Source organism: Eublepharis macularius, chromosome 2 (assembly GCF_028583425.1).
Source record: "Eublepharis macularius isolate TG4126 chromosome 2, MPM_Emac_v1.0, whole genome shotgun sequence".
Taxonomy (NCBI): Eukaryota; Metazoa; Chordata; class Lepidosauria; order Squamata; family Eublepharidae; genus Eublepharis; species Eublepharis macularius.
This window is the reverse complement of record NC_072791.1, coordinates 113238955-113260499: the sequence shown is the minus strand read 5'-3', so window position 1 is coordinate 113260499 and position 21545 is coordinate 113238955. Positions and strand designations below refer to the sequence as shown.

The 21545-nt window shown below is 41.0% G+C and overlaps 1 protein-coding gene across 1 annotated transcript in view; it reads right to left on the bottom strand.

The window, feature by feature from the left end:
• The window catches only part of RCN1 (reticulocalbin 1), a 30688-nt gene extending 9449 nt beyond the window's left edge, over positions 1 to 21239 (bottom strand). Inside the window, exons 1-5 of the mRNA XM_054972323.1 lie at positions 21110 to 21239; positions 20724 to 20968; positions 13502 to 13695; positions 5305 to 5483; positions 4179 to 4239 (exon numbers count right to left, since the gene is read on the bottom strand). Coding sequence (XP_054828298.1) covers positions 4179 to 4239; positions 5305 to 5483; positions 13502 to 13695; positions 20724 to 20959 — 670 coding nt within the window. The 5' untranslated portion in view covers positions 20960 to 20968; positions 21110 to 21239. The remainder of the gene's footprint in view (positions 1 to 4178; positions 4240 to 5304; positions 5484 to 13501; positions 13696 to 20723; positions 20969 to 21109) is intronic.
• Between the last annotated feature and the right edge of the window lie 306 nt (positions 21240 to 21545).

Sequence of the window (21545 nt, the reverse complement as noted above, 5' to 3'; positions counted from 1 at the left end):
TTAACAGAGTGCAATCAACCTCTGTGCCCAGCAACTGGCAAACTACACACATCTCTGCTGTTCTAGCACACACACACTGACAGCACATCTGCACTTTGAGGGGCTTCAATTTGAAGCCTCTCACAGTGCCAATTATATTGGGCCATGTGGCAGGAAGGAAAAAGGGTGATGCATTAAAAACCACCTCCTAATCTTCATTCCCCTGGGTTCAGCTGAACATCCCTGTCACAGGCTTCACCATAAATGCTTTCACAGTGCTGCTTTGCTGTTTGCATCTCTGTGTGTGTTCTATGGTCCTCTCCAGACAGGTGGCAGTTTTATTCGGTGTTTATTTTCATGCAGTATTCTGCAGTTCTCACTATTCTCTTCTCTGGGATTCCAAATTCCATAAACTACTTTCCTCCCAGTTAACTAGATCTGCTTCTCTGATTTGCTCTATGAGAACTGGCCCACTGTCTTGACAAGACCCTCATAGAACAATATGAAGAATAAGCCAGTCAGCCAATGAAAGCAAAGCTTCACTGATGCCCCTGAGGACCCCCTCCTCACATAATAATCAAATTAGACTTGGATGGCCACAGGCATACAGTTTTAAAAGGGGATTAGACAGATTGATAGAGGGTAGCTCTACCAGTAGCTCCTATCCATGGTGACTAAGGTGAACTTCTACATTCAGAGGTGGTAAAACTTCGAATACTAGTGACAGGAGGCAATTTCAGGAGAAGGCCTCAGCCTCTATGTCCTGTGATTGGCCATCTTTTATAACTGGTTGGCCATTATGAGGAACAGGATACTAGACTAGATTGACCAATGATACAGCAGGGCTCTTCTTATGTTTTCATGTTTTATTTTTAGGTGGCTGATAGGAACAAATTACATACATCAGAATGATATGCGTAGGCAGGCTAGTAAAAAGGTTGCATCAGCCTGTAACGTATGTGCAAGTCTCAAGTCACGCCATGGAAATATAGTAATCAAAATGGTATGGAGGACTATCGTGTCTGGACTTCTGGAGGCCCACAAATAGGCCTCCACAAACCATATTCCTCTGATTACTGGCTGTATTACGCCTAGTCACTGTGACACAAGAAAGCATAAGAGATATGGATCGAATCTGATTACACTTACCCAAGCAATGACAGTTTTGATTTGGTGGAGAAGCACTCCCCGCCCCATACAGACCTAAAATAATGAGTAATGTGGATGCTCTATGCAAAGGCCTATATGTGTGAATGTTGATTTGCATGGTCTTCTGCACTGCCTTTCTTGACAGAGAAAAACGGTTTAAAGAAAGCAAATTAAACATAAAGGCCTCCATGTTGAGAATCTGCATCACACATAAAGTTATGTGCATTTGAGAGGAGAGAGCTGCATGCCCACTTTATACAGTGAATGTGGCTGTCCGCAAAGGTGTCAGAACCCTATTCTATCTGTACCTTTCATGGAAGTGACACTATGCTTCTCAAGGATAAAAAATCTCATTTACTATTCTCTCCAGCTCTTACATATGTTGTAGACAACTTCCTTGGATCTCTGCTTTGGTTTATATTCCTAAAGCCGTATTTGCTATGACAGTGATGTAACATTTTGATAAGGTTCTATGTTGTTTCATCACCTTTGCTATCAATTTTATCTGACAGAGAAACATTTTGATAAAATGTAAAGGAGACTAATAAAGGAGAACTTTGGCCCTGAATGACTCTCACCAGTGAGTTTCTTCTAAGGCTGCTGAAGACAGAGAGTCACAGCTCTTTCAAGATTCCCTCTTAAGATGCAATCACGTTCTTTTATGCTAGATTCAGAAGTAGGGGAAGGGAAAGGACCCAGAGCAACTGTGTATCTTGTATCTGCCAGCAAGTGTCTGTGTGGATAACATCAGAACCAAATGAGCAAGACTGGAAGAGTGAATAAGAGACAAAGGAAACTTAGGGGAGGGGAATCACCTATATGAAACTGGACAGCTTTTAGAGAGGCTTTTAAGAAGAAAACCCTCTGTGCAAGAAAAGTACGTCTTGATTAATTCCCCCCTTTAACTCCTAAGCACTAACTACTCTGCAGCAAATGCCCATGGTACTTTAGAAATGCAAGAAAGAATACTGGGAGACTGGGAATAGTATATTTCATTGCGTCCAGACCTTACCTCTTTTCTGCACTATATGGAGTTGGCAGAACCCTCTCTCTACAAACATGTTTTTCTACCGTAAGGAATGGGAGGTCCTGTAGTGCTACCAGTCAGAATTGGTCCTCTGAGGCTCGAATGAAATACAGCACAAAGTCGCATGCATCTTTCCCATGACATTGTTCTTATTCAACCCAAAAGCAGACTTAGAAGGCTGATTTTAAGCAAAGATATGGCAAGTGACTGGGTTATTAACCCTTTTTTTCTTTTGATGCTTTCCTTCACACAACACATAATTAACATGGCTTTCACTGCCACAAGATGATTACTCATATTCATGGAGGGTAGGTTCATTAGTGGCTATATGCCATGTTCAGAAGCACGTGTACCCCTGAATACCAGCTGCTGAGGGCAACAACAGAGGTGGGCATTACCATCCATCCCTAGTACTTCGGGGAAAGTCAAATTTGCTCTGATTCAGTAGGGCTTATATTCACTCAAAATTTCCTCTTCTCCCAAACCTGCTTTTCTATTGCAACTTTTGGCTGTGAGCTGGAGAAATGATTTTGAGTGGATCTTTGGCCACCATTTCATTGTTGAAACTTAAGAGTGGGTTTTTTAAAAGTTGAGGACAAGACATACATCTTAGGAGACTACTGTTTGGTGAAGGCTAGAGAATAAGAAGTAAGGCGACATCTTTTACTGGACTAACTTTGGTAGATGTCCATCCAGATTATTCAAGCATTCTAGTCTCACAAAACTAAGCAAACAGAAGGGAGGACACCAATGGGGCAGTTAAGACTTCTAAAAGCTGGATACAAGTACTTATTTACAATTGTTTATGCTCAGAGATAATGCAGGGAACATTAAAAAATAAAATAAATATACTAAAATAAAATGGAAACATGCAGATTTCCTGCAGATCAAGGAAAATAGGCAAGAAGTTAAAAAATCCATTAACAGACCACCTTATACTGATGGGCATCACAGCGTTATTATGAGAAAGAACTACACAAACATTGTAAAGATTCCTGTACGTTAACAAGCAAAGCTATTCACTACTACAGTAAAAGCTACTACAGATACCACATGCTCCATGCAAAAGCAACAATGCAGTCCTAAGCAGCTATACCCTTCTATGCCCAGTGAAGTCAATGGCCTTAGAAGAATGTGACTCTGTTTAGGATTGCACTCCTAGTCATTAGAGGTGTGCCCAAGGAAAAAATCATTATAATTTCAAATGCAGGATTGGGGGAGGGTACTGTGATTGCTGATTTTCAGGTAGAACATTACCACTTGAGATTCAAAATCCATGTGGTTTTCCAGGTTCCAGACTTTCAAGACCAGTATTTTCAATAAGGAATGTATTAAGAGAGTCTGGGGCAGTTGTTTATAAAGATAACAGCGCCAGATCTGCACAGAACATAGCCCTCCTTATAATCTAAAGATTCCATAACTTTCAAGCAGATTTAACAAAAGTATTCAATTTTACAAAACCCCAAAGAAGGTGCCTCTTGGTTCAGGCACATTTCTCTCTACTGATTCCTATAGGGAGAAAATGGCAGTCAAGCAGCCGCCTAGCAGGAGAGCACTGCCCCACCACTGGCATTTAAAGAACATCTATTTCCATTCATTACATTTTCCTACACTTAAGAGTAAGTGACAATAAAAAGAATTTATTTTCTACTGAAAACCCGTGTTTGCTATCCTTCCTTGCTGTTGTCTGTTATTTGTTTCCTTTCAGAAACAAACAGTATCCTTCATGCAACCAGGAATCAGTTTTATGACTTAGGCCAGATGAAGACAATATTGCCACATGGGGGGACAGATACATTCGGTAGAACATTTGTGCTCCTGAGTTCTCTCTGCTCAGGAACTGAAGAAACTGGAAATACATTAGATCATAAAAATACTGGCAAATTCACTGGGTTTGATTTAGAATTGTGATTGTTAATTCAAACTCTCCCCCTTCTTATATTTGGAAAAGCATTCTTGATTACATCAGAACTCCAATACTCCTCAGTTTTCTTAGTATTGGAATGTCCATGCCATGTCTTACCAATGTATTCATCTTGGTCCACAAATCCGTCTTCATTTTTGTCTATGTCTTCCAATGTTTCCTGCATTATAAAAAAGGAGGAGCAGATTATACAAAGCTGGGTGGGTTTTGCCCAAATTGATGATAATTTGCATTTTGAGCTTACATCAAGATCTTAAAATGTTTTAGCAAACAGTTCCCTCCCCTCATAATATCAATCTATGTTTTTTTAAAATGTATCAAACAACTGAAGTAAAATATATGCAATATATAGGAGGGTCACTATTCACATATAAACATTTCTGTAACACTTAATTGTTGTAATTTTAATAAAGCGGCCCATTTTAGAACCCCCCCCCCCAAAAATTCTGTAACACTTGAGCGTAGGTGCCACAAAAATAAATGGACATCTTATGCTATTAAAGGGCTTCTTTTAAAAAAGAAAGATCAGTAAGACAATGGTGCTGTAAAAAGTCTTCCGAATCTGGACTGGTGTACACAGCCAAAGAGGTCTGCTTCCTGTAACTGCCCTGCATGAGGTCGTCTTACCAAGCATCAATGTCATTATGATGGGAGAAACATATAGCATCTTCCACCTCATAATGGCATACTTTGTAAACCACTCTGAGAGGGTGTTAAGTGGTCCTGAAGGGCGGAATATAAATTGAATGTTATAATTATCTTAGCATGGACTTGTCTTAGTGTACTGAAGCAATTAGAACATTAACTAAATTCATTATGCACCTGCAAAGTACTACAGCATTGTGGCTACTTGACTTATAGCTGCAACATCCCAAGCTTTCTCTCGAGGCAGGTTAAGTTGTGTGACAAAATCAGGTTGCTTGTCCCACGCCAAAACCAAATACTGCATTCAATGAGGACAACATTCCTAGCAAGAACACAACTGATCCATGTGGATAAATTAATCTGTTACCTCCTTGTCAAGTTCTCTAGTTATTTGTATTCAGCCAAAGAGGTCACCTTCTAAATACCCGAAGCCAGATTCCATAAAATGTTCTCCTTCCTGCTGAAATGGCCTGCTGCTATTGTCTGAGAAGCCTTGCCCTGAAAGATGAGGCAGCCAGCTTTCCGATCTGTTCAATAAATGGAAACCAAAAGAAAGGAGACTGGCTTTGCAGTTGCTTACTAGAACAACAATGTCTTTCATGTGCTCAAACTCCTCTGGATGAAGGAAAGCTGTGAACTCCTCCCGAGTGGCTGCTGAATCGCCATCCAGGTCAGCTGTTTTGAATCTTCTTTCATCCCTAGGCAGCATTTTTTTAAAGCTGTGCTGATCAGTGGCATCTTGAAAGTCTTCCTGATTTTCTGAGAACCAGAACAGTCAATCAGTACATGAGACAAAGTGAAATAAGAGTGTAACAAAAGACCAGAGTGACACCAGCACAGCAGAGCAGTTGCCTCTGACCCTCCCACCTGACCTCCTCCCAGACACATACAGCATCTCCTCACTAATGAAGTGCTATTCTGTCTGCCACTTCCATGCACTGAAATAGGAAGCATTTTCTTCTAAGTACAGTCCAGTTATACAGAGAGGAAAGGACCGGAGAGAAAAACAACACAACAGAAGTATATCAAATTTAATGAAAACTGGGCTCCAACTGGAAAACAGGGCTGCACTTACCAGTAACTGTTATTCATTGAATATCTTCTGTGCAATCTCATAGAGGGACTGCACACATGCAAGCCATCTGTGAATTTTTCTAGCTCTTAAAATCTGAAAGGGGGCGTTCAACTTCTACTCTACCGGTGCAGCAGTTTTCCCACCAAAAATGCGGGTTGTGAGGCAGAGTGCCCCGAATTCCCTCAGTTCTTCTGTTGCCACCCACAAGAGAGGTTCTTCCTAGCTTTTTCTCTTCTTTTTTTTTTTGAAAAATTTTTTATTGGGTTAGAATCCGTTATTTTTACATTTACATTCAATTTTCCCCAAATTTTTCATTTCTAACCCCCTCCCTTTCCCCCCCTTTTGTTGACTTCCAACAGCTTTCCCACCCTTTGTCCCTTTTCCCTTACTTCTATTAAATTCCTCTATCTAAAACAGATATACATTCTCCATTATATTAAGCAGTACATCCTTAACTACTTTTCTTGTTATATACCCAAACTGTAAGTCTTTGTTTCCATCTTGGATAAACAATTTATCCCATTTTCCAGTTTTAAATATTTCTATATATCATAAACCTATATATCATAAACCATAAAAATCTTACATTTAAATCAAACAATTTGACTTATTCTCTATATATTACTCATTCTATCTTTTTATGGTAATTCTATATAGCTTATCACATAGTCAATCAATTTGACTCTTCCGTACATTCAGTTTGGTGCATTATATAAATCTTATCAAAGAAAGAAAATACTGTTGGTTACTCAATCCTTATATTTAAACCTTATCATTAATTATTTTCTATCAATATTCTATCTATTAACCTATATATATCTATATCTATATATATATCAATCTGTTAATCTAACTGCTTATAAATTCACATTTATCTCTTCCTCCCCCGGTAAAGTCACCCCCCTCTATTATACTTTTATTATACTTCAGTAGTTCTCAAACTGCCACAGTTTTCCTCCCACCTCCCATTTCTTCTCCAAATATTGTTTCAGCTTCTCCCAATCTGTGTTAAACTGCCCTGAGTCCAGATTTCTCAGTTTTCTTGTCATCTTATCCATCTCTGCCATATACAGCAATTTGTAAATCCAATCTTCAATAGTTGGCACTTCTCGTACTTTCCATTTTTGCGCATACAAAAGTCTAGCTGCTGCTGTCATATAAAATATTAACGTCCTATGGTGAGCTGGAATTCCCTCCATTCCCAAGTTTAGTAGCAGGAGTTCTGGGTTCTTATTAATTTGAAACTGTAAAATTTCACTCATTTCTCTTATTATTTCCCCCCAGTACTGCCTGGCTACCTCACATGACCACCACATATGATAGAGGGAGCCCTCATGCTTCTTACATTTCCAGCATTTATTAGAAGTGTTCAAATTCCCTAGCGCAATCTTCTTTGGTGTCATGTACCAACGATAGATCATTTTGTAAATGTTCTCTTTAATATTAGTACATGTCGTTGTCTTCATTGTAGTTTTCCACAAGTATTCCCATGCCTCCATTGTTATTTCTTTATTAAAATTTATAGCCCATTTCACCATCTGTGTTTTAACTGTCTCGTCCTCGGTGTACCATTTCAACAGTACTTGGTATACCTTGGATATTCTTTTCTTGTCTTCTTTAAAAAGGGTCTGCTCTAGTTCCGAGTTCTCTGTTCGTATACCCCCCTTTACAGAGTCCGAGTTATATAAGTCTCTGATCTGTCTATACTGGAACCAGTCGTAATTAGGTGATAGTTCCTCTTGCGTCTTTATTCTAAGTTTAGATGCTTCAGTTTTAGTTATTTCTTTGTACGTTAAACATTGTTGTTCATTATCAACAGCTCTCGGATCTATCACCTCATATGGAACCACCCACAAGGGAGTTCCTTCTTGTAAGTAAATTCTGTACTTCTTCCAGATTATATATAGACTTCTCCGTACAAAATGGTGCAGGAACATCGAGTTGACCTTTACTTTGTCATGCCACAGGTATGCGTGCCATCCAAAAAATTTTTTATATCCCTCTAGGGCTAATAGTTTCTTGTTCTTTAATGTCATCCACTCTTTCAACCAAACTAGGCAGATTGCATCATGGTAAAGTCTCAGATTGGGCAGTTGCATTCCGCCTCTTTCCTTTGTATCTTGTAAAACTTTTACTTTCACTCGAGGCTTCTTGCCTGCCCAAACAAAATCTGATATTTTCCTCTGCCATTTTTCAAATTGTTTAGAGTCTCTGATGATTGGTATTGTCTGTAGCAAAAACATTACTCTTGGTAACACATTCATCTTAACTGCTGCAATCCTGCCCAACCATGACAAATTCAGTCTATTCCATTTGATCAAGTCTCTCTCTATCTGAGTCCATAGTTTTTCATAGTTGTTTTTGAATAAATCTATATTCTTTGCAGTCAGTTCAACTCCCAAATATTTCACTTTGCTTGTTACTTCACAATCCGTTGTTTCCATTAACAATTGTTGTTTCTGCTTAGTCATATTTTTACATAATATCTTTGACTTCTTTTTGTTGATATAAAAACCTGCCAAGTCTCCAAATTCCTTGATCTTATCTATCACTTTTGGCATGTTCTCCAATGGGTCCTCTACAATTAACATTATGTCGTCCGCAAATGCTCTGACCTTATATGAATAGTCCTTTATTTTTATTCCACGAATTTCCTCATCTTGTCGTATTTGTATCATCAGAATCTCCAATACTAAAATAAACAACAGTGGAGACAACGGGCAACCTTGTCTTGTTCCTTTACTAATCGTCAGTTTCTTAGTCACTTCGTCATTCACCACAATTGCTGCAGTCTGGTCTCTATAAATTTCCTTGATTGTTCTGATGAATCTTTCTCCCAATTGTAGCTTTTCCATAGTGGCAAACATAAAGTCCCAGTTTAAATTTGTCAAACGCCTTTTCAGCGTCAACAAAGAAGAAACCAACCTCTTTATCACAACGCTTGTCATAATATTCAATAGCATTGATCACTGTCCTTAAGTTATCTCTTATTTGTCTGTCTGGCAAAAAGCCTGCTTGTTCCTCTTCTATAACTTCCGAGAGCCATCCCTTCAGTCTCTCCGCCAATATCTTCGCAAAAATTTTATAGTCATTGTTAAGTAGCGATATAGGTCTATAATTTTTCACGTTAGTCAAGTCTTGGCCCTCTTTTGGGATCAATGATATGTTCGCTTCACTCCAAGTATCTGGAATCCTTTGATCCCTAAAAACTCCATTCATCACCTCTTTTAGGAATGGTGCCAGTTCATTAGCCATTGTCTTATAAAATTTAGCCGTAAGTCCATCTGGTCCTGGCGCCTTTCCTAGATTTGCGGATTGTATTGCCTTGCTTATTTCCTCGTCAGTTACTTCACTGTTCAATTTATTTCTCCAAGCTTCCGAGATTTCTGGAAGTTTGGTTTTCTCCAGATATGTCGCTATTGATTCTTTATTTACTTCTTTCTTATTATACAGCTTAGCGTAAAATTTATAAAAGGCTCTACTAATGGTAGTCTGATCCAGATACGTTTTGTTGTCTTCACAAATTTTGTTTATTATTTTCTTTTCCCTTCTCTTCTTCAATTGCCATGCCAGGTACTTCCCAGGTTTATTGGCACCCTCAAACGCCCTAGCTTTTTCTCTTCTCATACCCTTTTTCATTCCATTATATCTCAAAAATTGAGAAGTATTACAAGCTTAAACAACAGGATTGCCCCTTTTTGTTCAACCATGCTTGTCCATCTCCTCTGGTAGTGGAAGAGGTGCAGGCCCAGGATCACCATGGTTCCTTGTCTGCCCCAGCAGACAGACAGGGCAGGAAGCTGGTCACAAGGTTTATTCTTCCACAGCTCTCAATTTTAGGATTGCCCATTATCAGGCCATCATTTTTGAATATTTATTATCATTATCACTTCAGAAACAAGGATTATCTTTTTCTTCCCTTAAAGTGCACCTGGCTGCTATTTCAGCCTTCCATGAGAAAGTTGATGGCAAGACAGTTTTCTCCCATCACATTTCTAAACAATTTCTTAGAGGTATTTTCAATATTTTTCCACCAGGAACCCTACCTGTCCCTCAATGGAGCCTTCCCTTTGTTCTTTCTCAACTCAAGTTGCCACCTTTTGAAGCCATGCACTTCTATCTACTTTCCCTATTATCTTGGAAAGTGACTCTCCTACTTGCCATTACTTGGGCCAGGTGGGTGGGGGAAATCACAGACCTTTGGGTTGACCTCCCCCCCTTTATTCAACTTTTTACGGAGAAAGTTGTCTTGCATACCAGCCTTGAATTCCTTCTCAAAGTGGAGTCAAAATTTCACCTACAACAGAAGGTTACCCTACCTGTGTTTTTTCCCAATCCTACCTCCAACACAGAAGGTACACTGCAGAAGTTGGATGTAAAAAGGGCTTTATTGGACTATTTACATAGAATAAAGGGTATTCATCAATCCAGATCACTTTTTGTGTGTTATTTTGGATGTCATAGGGGTTTTTCAAAATCCTCCCAGACTTTATTGACATGGACAGTTACAGCCATTAGGTTTTGTTATAATAAGGCTGGGGTCCCATGTCTTTTGGTGACGTCACACTCAACTATGGCTCAAGCTTCGTCAGCAGCCTTCCTGCGAGGAGTTCCCCTCCAAGACATCTGCTAAGCTGCCACATGGTCCTCGGCTGACACCTTCACCAAGCATTATTCTGTTGACATGAATGCCAGAAGTGATTCAGCAGTGGGAACAGTTGTCCTGCAATCTGTTTGGATGATCCACTCACACCCACCTCCATTGGTGAGTAGCTCACTACACTCCCAATTACAGATGGGCACAAACCAAAATACAAACCAAAATTAAGCACAAACCAGATCAGTTCGTGGTTCGCGAACCACGGTTCATCAGATCCCATTTCTGACGAACCGCTATGAACTTTAGGCTGGTTTGTTTGGTTCGTTTTTTGGTTCGTCACTGCAGACAGCCTGATGCCAATCAATCAGTTTCCTAGGCAACAGGGGATGGACTTCCTACAGACCTTCTGCTGACCTGGAAGTGATGATTTTCTGATCTGGATATGACGTTTTCATGAACCAAACTAACCAGTTCGCAAACCAGGGGCAGGTTCGTGAAAGTTCGTGGTTCGTGAAATTTGGCGAACCACGAACCACATGGTTCGGATTTTTTCTGGTTCGTGCCCATCTCTACTCCCAATGTAGGACTGCACAGAAGAATAATGACAAAAATACAATTTTCGCTGTCATCTGCTATTGAGCTAATTGAGTGGCCTCTCCTTAAAGTACCTTCACAAGGGCCTCACGATCATCAGAAAGGTCTTGAATGTTGTGTGAGAGTCTCTCCCACAAAAATAAATTGAAGGATCCCATGTTTGCATGACAATGGGCAATTTTAAAAATGAGAACTGTGGAATAATAAACCTTGCAACCAATAGCAGCTTCCTGCCCTCTTTGTCTGCTGGGGGTGGCAAGGAACCATAGAAGTACCAGGCCTGCACCTCTTCCACTACCAGAGAGGATGGTTGAATCCAAAGTGGGCAATCCTGTTGTATAAGCTTGCAATACTCGCTCGGGGAAGATGATGCAGTGTCACCTAGGGGTGTACAATACAGGTTTCCGATTCAGGATAAATACCTGATTTGGACCCAGTTTGTAAAGATTCCGGATTTCTGAATAAAGAAATGCCAAATCAAAGCTTCCTGAAGTGATTTCGGTCCCTGCCGGTCAGCTGAAGTTTAAAGGGCCTTTCTGTGCCACTTGCTTCCTGTGCTTCAGCTGGCCAGTGTGGGAGGGGATCCCACCCGCCAGCCAGCTGAAGTTTAAAGAGCCCTTTCCGTGCCACTTGCAAGCAGCAGGGAAAGGGCCCTTCCTGCGCTTCAGCTGGCTGGTGTGAGGCGGATCACCCCCGCTGGCCAGCTGAAGCGCAGGAAGTTCCGCCGCCACTTTTTTCACCTGATGGGAGGGGGAGGAGGGAACCCCTCCTCCCCCTCCCATCTGGTGAAATAAGCGTTGGGGCGGAAAGTTTCAGTGTGCTCCAAATCTTCATGGAGCATACCAAAGCAGGGCAATAAGCAGTTTTCAAAGCAGCTTGCCACTTCAGAAATCACTTATTTCTGATTCTTTTTCCCGCTTCAGAAATTCCGAAGCGGGAAAACCGAATCTTTCTGTCCCTCCACACCCCTAGTGTCACCCACAGTTTCCTCCATAGATAGGTTAGAGGTCAGATCTGGTGACATCAGAACTTGAAACATCTTCCTCTTCCTCCTCTGAATCCAAGATAGTAGGGGAATGATGTCAGAACCAGCAATGTGGAACTGATGTAGCCCCATGGATGGTGGTCGCTGGAACCGAGGTCAGATCCGGAGCCAGAACTGGAGCTGATGGAACGTAAGCTGATGAAGGATATGGAACTGATGGGATTGCGACCTACTGAAGACCCTGAAACTGGGGGAAAGCAAGAGCAGACTGTAGCCAATTCAGGAAATCTTGTCAGCTATTGACCAGTGCTGGCATTGGAGATGCAAGTCAAGACAGAAGCAAATGAGATGCCGATGAAGTGGACACAGTCTGTGGAGGCCATGAGGCAGATGTTGATTGTTGCAGGCTCAGATATTGAAGAGAACCGTGAGAAAGCATCAGAGTTGTTGCCAGTTACAAAGGTAAACTCACGCCTGAAAAATCCTTGCATGGCACATAATCCTCATCATCCTCACAGAGATGGAGTGCGAGGTAGAAAGGGAATCTGAGGTGGGTCAAGGACTTCCTCCTCTACAATAATGAGCTGAGGCAGAAATGGGGAGCGACCCTGATTACCCAATGTGGCAGATGTGGACCTCTCTATTGCTTGGATTTGCTTTCCTTTCTTAGCACATGCTTCTGAAGTGGCTCATTCCAGATGTGTTAGATCTGGAGAACGATGCTTCCTGCGCTCAGGTGTACAGCTGGGCAGAGGGTTACTGGCAGCTGAGTGAGAATCCAACGGAAGAGCCATCAGAAATGACGGTTGGTGCTTGGCTGGGTCCAAATATATGACCCTTGGAACTGAATGGAGCAGTTTGGTATGGGTCAGAGGCTTTTTTGCAGCAGACGACTTTGATGCTGGTTTATCCGAGCCAGAAAGTACCCTCTCCCACAGTGCTGCTTTAAGCCAGGAAACTCTTATCACTACTGGCTTTTGGTATGAACCTTTGGCAGTGCCTACACTCCAACACATTACGAGTCTCACCAAGACATAGCAGATAACTATCATGTTTCATCAGTGTGAGGCATTTTTGTTTTGCATTGTGAACACTTGAACAACCATTTTTGAGACATAATGGAATGAAGAAGAGTATGAGAAGAGAAGCTAAGAAGAACCTCTCTCGTTGGCGGCAAAAGAACTGAGGGAATTCGGGGTGCTCTGCCTCATACCGTTTTCAGCGGGAAAACTGCTGCGTGTGCACAGTGGAGGCTGAGCACCCCCTTACAGATTTTAAGAGCTAGAAAAATCTCTCTGCACCTGGCCTGCAGGTGAGCAGTCACAATGTGGGACTGCACAGAAAAACAATGAAGAACTTTGGATATATGTTTAGTAACCCGTTCTTGGAATCTAGAGAAAGATACTGGAGCAAAAAATACAAGAATGCTGAAGGATTACAAGAGCTGGAGACCGGACAGAGATTCCTGTGTTTGCAGGTTCATTGAGCAGTGTTTGTAAAAAGTTATTTGTTTTTTTCCTTACCTAGGTAATAGCCATACGTGGCTTGTTTGTATTCTTCCCAGGAAATTTTATTGTCTTTGTTGAGGTCATAATCCTTCCAGACCTTAGCCACATTTTCAAAGATGTAGCGTTTCTGCACCCGCTTGATCCAATTTTTCAATTCTTCTGTTGTGACAAGGCCATCTTTGTTATCATCGATTCGATCAACAATTTTCCTGCAATAATACATTGATAAAATTGATCCAAAACACAACTAATTCTTAATATCGATATATAAGAATCTTCCTAAATATCAATCTGCTTGACTGTTATACATGATATTAACAGGAGACTGGGCTGTCACAAGATACTCCCTTCTGGTCCATTTTTGAAGATGACAAAATGTTCAATGACCAGCAGATCTAAACTTTGGACCAAAATAATAGGAGTCACTAATGTTGTTTTACTAGGACACATTTAATGCCTGTTTAGTCTTATTCTTTTTTTTTTAATTTTTATTGGATTAGATGTCATTAAGTTGTACATTACAATCAGTTTCCTTTAATTTTTCCAATTCTAACCCCCTCCCTTTCCCCCCCTTTTGTTGACTTCCAACAGTTTTCCAACCCCTTGTCCCTTTTCCCTTACTCATTTCAAATTTATTCTATCTATCAAACGTAAACTTTCACTTTCTTCTAAGCTTATCTATATAACACAGTGCTCCTTCTGTCTTCCTACTTACTTTAACAACTAAATAATGCATAACTAAATAATACATTCATGGCATATTTTCTTTTAATAATAATCATCTAGCTAATTTTGATACTCTATACTCTATCTTATAATCTCATCTTCAATATGGGACAAACAATTTATCCCTCATTTAGCATAATTTTAGATACGTCTATAAACAGTACATTCAATATAAGTCAACCAATTTAACTTATACTCTCTATATTACTTTTCTACATATCTTATCTTCGTACTGTTTTAATTATGTAATTATATAATTCTTCCATTATGCAACTATCCACCAAAAATAGTCAACCAATTTGACCCATATATACCAAATTATCTCCATTATACGATTATTGCCAGAAATGAAATTAATTAGTTTCTATCTTTATAATTAGTTAATTTCTATCATTATGATTCTTGTTATAACACCTATAATACTTAATGCTATATATAATAGTCTAATAAGTAATTGCTTAGAAATTCTCATTTAACTCTCCGCCTCCCGGTAAAGTCACCTCCCTCTACTTTTATTGTATTTCAGTAATTTTCAAACTGCCACAGTTCTCCTCCCACCTCCCATTTCTTCACTAAATATTGTTTCAGCTTCTCCCAATCCGTGTTAAACTGTCCTGGATCAAGGTCTCTCAGTTTCCTTGTCATTTTGTCCATTTCCGCCATGTACAGCAATTTATAAATCCAGTCCTCAATAGTTGGCACTTCTTGCACTTTCCACTTTTGCGCGTACAAAAGTCTGGCCGCTGCTGTCATATAAAATAGCAATGTCCTATATTGTGCTGGAATGTCCTCCATTCCCAAGTTCAGTAGCAGGAGTTCTGGGTTCTTATTAATTTGAAATTGTAAAATCTCGCTTATTACTCTTATTATTTCCCCCCAGTACTGCCTAGCTACCTCACAAGTCCACCACATATGATACAAAGATCCCTCATGCTTTTTACATTTCCAGCATTTATTAGACGTATTCAGATTCCCTAGCGCAATTTTCTTTGGTGTCATATACCAACGATAAATCATTTTGTAGACATTCTCCTTGATATTGGTGCATGTCGTGATCTTCAATGTATTTTTCCACAAGTATTCCCACGCCTCCATTGTTATTTCCTTATTAAAGTTTATAGCCCACTTCACCATTTGCACTTTAACTGTTTCATCTTCAGTATACCATTTCAACAGCACTTTATATACCTTAGAGATTTCCTTTTTGTCCTCTTGTAAAAGTGCCTGTTCTAATTCCGAATTCTCCATTCTTATCCCTCCCTTCACACAGTCCGAATTATAAAGATCTCTGATCTGTCTGTACTGAAACCAGTCGTAACTTGGAGACAACTCGTCCTGCGTCTTTACTTTGGGTTTAGAAAATTCCATTCGGGTTATCTCCTTGTATGTTAAACACTGTTGTTCATTATCGACAGTTCTCGGATCTATTACTTCATATGGAACCACCCATGAGGGGATTCCATCTTGTAAGTAATTTCTGTACTTCTTCCAAGTTGTGAATAGGCTTTTCCGAATATAATGATGTAAGAACATAGAGTCCGCTTTTACTTTATCATACCATAAGTATGCATGCCATCCGAATATTTTTTTATATCCTTCTAAGGCCAGTAATTTCCGGTTTTTCAGCATCATCCAATCTTTCAACCACACTAAACAAATTGCGTCATAATAAAGTCTTAGGTTGGGCAGTTGCATTCCGCCTCTTTCTTTTGCATCTTGTAACACTTTCATTTTCACTCGAGGCTTTTTGCCTGCCCAAACAAAGTCTGATATTTTCCTCTGCCATTTTTCAAACTGCTTAGAGTCTCGGATAATTGGTATTGTCTGTAACAGAAACATCACTCTTGGCAGCACATTCATCTTAATTACTGCAATTCTTCCCAACCATGACAAATTCAGTCTATTCCATTTAATCAAGTCTTGTTCTATCTGAGTCCACAATTTCTCATAGTTGTTTTTAAATAAATCTATATTCTTTGCAGTCAGTTCAATTCCCAGATATTTCACCTTACTGTTTAGTCTTATTCTGAGAACCAAAGTACATGTGATACTAGGATTCTGTGAGTGGAAATCCAGAAATGCAATAGCATCCTAAGAACTGACAGTGCAGGGCCCCCTATTTCCTCTGCTTTTTGCTAATATTAAGAAATATCACATCAGTGAGGCGCAAAACTACGCATCTCGCTGGGATGTTACAGGAAGAGGGAATTGACCTGGTTGCATAAGAAATGTGGTTGGAAGAAAATGACACGATGTGTCTGTCCCAACTAACTCTACCTTGTTATGAGATCTTCCGCCAATGCCACACAGATGGACAAGAGGAAGGGTTGCTATTATCCTCTGCGAGTACTTCAACTTCTGTAGGCTCCTGGTTCAAAGTATAGCTGGCATGAACTGTATGCTCCTTTCACTGGGAACTTATACTAGATCAGAAATTCTGCCTGTTTAACATCTGCCTAGTTCCCCAGTCAGCACCCTTTCTGCGTTGGCTCAGGTGCTCTCTGATGTGGTGCTAGAGACACCTTGAGTGATCATTCTGAGTTACTTCAACATTCATGCTGAATGCCCCTTGCCAGAAACTTCCCAAGATTTTATAGCTTCTTCGGCTGCCTTCAGCCTTTTCCAAATAGCAATGGTCTCAACACAGGATAGAGGACAGAACTTGGGACTTAATTTTTTGCACTGAACCTTTGATTGGAGGTCTTCTTTTGTGATTGGAGATTTGGCTTGAACCATGGTATGACCATTACACACTGAAGGCAAGGGTGAATATGGCCCAAACATGCAAAAAGGAGGGACCTGTTAAAATGGTCCACCCACCGACACTCATAGATCTTTCTGCATTCCAAAATGCTCTTGGAGATTTTAGAATTCCAGACACATACGATGTTGAGGCTGCAGTGGGAACATGAAATGTGATCCTCAAAGCTATTAACAAGGTTGTTCCTTGTCAACCTCTCCCATCCTTGAGGGAGAAGCCAACCCCGTGGTTTGCCATGGAGCTGGGTGACCTAAAAAGAGCTGAAAGACATCCAGAGAAATACTGGTGCACTGACATGCACTGTATCTGACAGACCATTCTACAGAGCCTATTGGAAGACTTATGAAGCAGCGGTGATAGTGGCAAAGAAAAATTATTTCTCTGCAACCATTGCATCAGCTAGTTCGCTACCATCCCAGTTGTTTAAAAATCTCAATGTCTTCTGACTCCTAAATCCACACCTGTACAGTCTCAGGAACAATTAGCCGTGACACCTTTGCTAATTTTTTTACTGATAAAATAGCACAAAAAAACTCTTATCTGGATGCCAGCTGTAATATAGGTGAGGCAGAAGAAATGCTTAATACACTGTCTGATGTGCTTATGGAACATTTTGACCCCAGTTATAGTGATAGATACTGGCTGTTTCCACACGTATCGGCATAGCGCTAACCTCTTGCAATGAGGGCGTCTTCCTGGCATGATTTCTGACATCATCGCGCCACAATCCCATTTTCATGGCACGATGACATCAGAAATTGTGCCAGGAAGACACCCTTGTTGCAAGAGGTTAGCGCTATGCCGGTACGTGTGGAAACAGCCAGTATCTATCACTATAACTGGGGTCAAAATGTTCCATAAGCACATATGGAAATGGCCATTGACAGGATCCTGACATCTGTCAAGGCCACTACTTATGAACTAGATCCTTGCCTATCTTGGCTGCTAAAATAATATTTTAAAAATGTAAAAAGCCCACATAAATGAGCTCTTGATATCTATCATAAATCTGTCAATAACTCAAGGCACCTCCCCTGGGACACTCAAACAGGCAGTTGTCCATCCACTACTTAAAAAGAATCTCTAGACAAAAATGAAGTAGATAATTATCAATTTGTCTCTAATCTGGCACCCAGATCAGAATGCATGTGTACTATTAATTTAAGTGTATGATAAATTTCTCCAAAATCAAAGCATCATGAAAGGGCACAGTAAAAAACAAAAACCAGTAAACTCAACCATGGTTAGCAGTGCAGTCCTAAACAGAGTTACATACTTCCAATTCCACTAAAGTCAATGGGCTTAAAAGGATGTGATTCTGTTTAAGATTGCATGAGTAATTCTGCCGCCTGAATGTAGTGCCCTAGAATTGTTTATATTGTTCTTCACAAGTGCATGGAGATTTTCAATTAGGTTGCTGCCTTTTCTGAGGCAGGAAACTTTCCCCAGGACTCAAGGTATTTGTGCAGAGAATGATGCAGATGTTATGGTAATGGAGAAGATCGTGCAAAAGACATTTCCAGTGCCCTCCACACAGTAAACGCAATGTACATACTGGCCCAAATAACAGTTCTTCAGGCCACATACAGGCTGGCAGGTACAACTGCACAGCCTGTCAAGCTGGCTTCCAATTGTGAGTTTTCCTGGAGGAAAAAGTGCCCATCTTCCGCAAAGGCAGTTCCCAGGCACGCAGTTGGCAATTTAGCTTTTCCATTCCCCAAGAATACTGGATCTACAAATCCAACTGAAGAACCACTGCAGACAGCATTATCTTGAACTGGAGGATTAAAAGATTTCTGAACTAGTGCCCTACTGCTGTGATTAAATGGCAAAGAGTGAAAAAGTTGAAACTGAATCCTGGCAAGGTAGAGATAATATTGGTTGGAAAAGCGGAGGTCTTGAAGGATCTGTGGTTCCCACTTTTGATAGGGTCCAGCTGAACCTCACTGAGTCTTGGGGTTATTCTGAATCTTGCATTATTACTGGAGAAACATTAATACAACTGCAAAAATGTATTCTTTCAGCTTCATTTAGCCTAGAAGATGGCTCCCTTGGTGCAGCTGATCTGACTATAGGGATCTATGCTTGGGTTACCTTGAGGCTAGACTACTGTAATGCACTCTACGTAGGTCTTCCCTTAAAGTCAATTCAGAAACCCTAGCTGGTACAGAACACAGCAGCCTGGTTTTTCAGGTGCTAGGTGGAACATGTATGTCACATCCATTCTGTGGTCATTCTACTGGTTACCAGTTACTAGGTTCTGGTTATCACCTACAAAGCTTTTAATGCCCTTGGACCCCTATACATGCAGGACTTCCCTTTCTGCTATGCTCTGCCAAGGCAGTTTCAGTCATCTGAACAATCTTCTGAAGGTGCCACTCTGCAAATGGGTAAGATTGGCAACCACCTGTTTACATATATTCTCTGTGGTTGCTCCCACCTTGGGAACAGTCTGCCTGAAGTGGTCAGAATACTACTATCATTTTACAAAATGTGCAAAAAGAAATGTTCAGGGGGAATTTTTATAAAGGGACTAGAACTGTAATGCAATAAAATAGCTCAGGAGGTCACTTTTAAAAGGATTATAGTCTATTACAATTTTTTAAAATGTATCACATTGCTTTTACTGTATTATCTTCTACCTTTGTAAACCACTTTCTGCATTATGGTATGCTACATCTTACACAGAATTTTTCTTGTTTGCATTGTTTTCCATACCTGTAATCCTATTGCAGGATTATTTTCTATATTTTGAAATCTGCCTTGAGTACTAGCAAGAAAAGTGGGCTACAAATGAAGTTGATAAAGTAACAAAGGGGCAATGTGGTCAATGACAAGCCTAATGCAAGGAAAATTCTACATCATAATGAACTCTTCTTTCTGTTCTCTCTCTTATTTTCAGTTACAAAGTATGGAATTTCTGAGATTTCTCAATGCGCTTGTTTAGGACTATGCAGTACATTACTGATATCTACTTAACATATATTGGATAATGGTAATTTTTACTCGTTACAGCTTTATGACTATTTATATACTTCCCCCCCCCCCCCAAAATGATAAGCAGCCATAGTAGTATTAAAAGTTTCCCTTTTCTAAAGAAATACTCCAAAATTAAGAAAGCATCGTGAAGAAAGAGAGACAGGAAAAATGCAGGTAGATAAAACAAAGATTTCTAACAAGACCTTAAAGGAAAACGGTAGAAAGTTCTGAACCAACACATTATCTTTGGCAAGGAAACTTCCATGAATACATTGCTTTCTGTATGATGTACAAGAGGAGATCTCATCCAGAACAGAACTCTGTGTTGTGCACAGTCCATTTACAACCATCTCTGATTTAACAACCATTAACCACAGCCATGGGACCTCACTTGGAGGGCACATTCAGATTATGCCTTTCTAATAATGAAAGTAGGTTGTTCCGCCCCTACGCCATCTAAATAGCGATGAGGGAGACCTCCCCACTGCCACGTTATCAGCAAATTGCAGTGACTCTGCTGCCTCCTCTTCCCCTCTGCGTAGTCAGCTGTTCCCAGGCTTGTTGGAAGTATTAACGTGCTTGTTATCAGGGCTGATTTTACAACCTAAGATCAAGAGCCCCTCCCTCTGCCGGAAAAACTTTTCTGAAGATGTTTTCATTTAGCCAGGGGCCTGCAGAGTCGGATTATACCGATTCTCTTTCTGGAGAAGAACAAAAGCGGCGCGACTTTCATCCGACCTTGGGCAATTGCTTCCACTCGAACGGTCTTACCCCAATCTCTCCTTGCTTTCCTCTGGCGTGAGCTGATCGAAAGTCTTGGCTTCCTCTTTGCCCAGGAAAGCCTCGTGGTCATACTGGAAGCTCTGGTTATCTTCGTGCGGCTGCTTGCCGAGCTCGGGGTCAGGATGGACTCCCCTCTCCTTCCTGAAAGTGGGGACACCGCGGCCCCCTCGGATGCAAAGCAGCAGCAGCACCACGAAGGAGCCGCACGTGGCTTTGAAGCCCATTCTCCGGGCCTGGCGGAGCAGGGATGGGATGGGATGGGATGGGATGGGGGGGGGGGAGAGAGCGACGTAGAAGTTACATGAGGAATCCAAGAAATAGAAACTTTCTAGCATGTGAAACAAGGCTCGAGGCAACTCGCGCAGCGTTCTTACCTGCAAAATCACGCGCTCGCCTCAACGCCCCGCGCAGCAGCAGCGGCACAAGCGATTTCTCCCAGCTCCCGCCACATAAAAGATTCGACGGGGGGCGGCCCTTTCCCCCCACCCCCATTGCACAATACCGGCTGGAAAGACTCGTATTAGGAATGCACATGAATGACCTAATTTGGGTTGCGGCTGGAATTCCCCCCTCCCTTCCCCCGGCCGAGCCAGTCAGGAGTAAGGTTGCAAACGACTGCTAGGCTTGCCCGGTCATGCTACAACTCTTGCGATTGGGCAAGGGCAATGGGACTTGTGGGAGGAGATGGGAAGGGGCCGCCGGATAGCCACGTTTACAAGACTGGAGAAGAGTTGTAATGTGCAAAAGATGCCGGTAAAGTTCTGAGCTCTACCGTGGAGTGGGTTTTTTGCCGCTTTGCTGAAACAATGT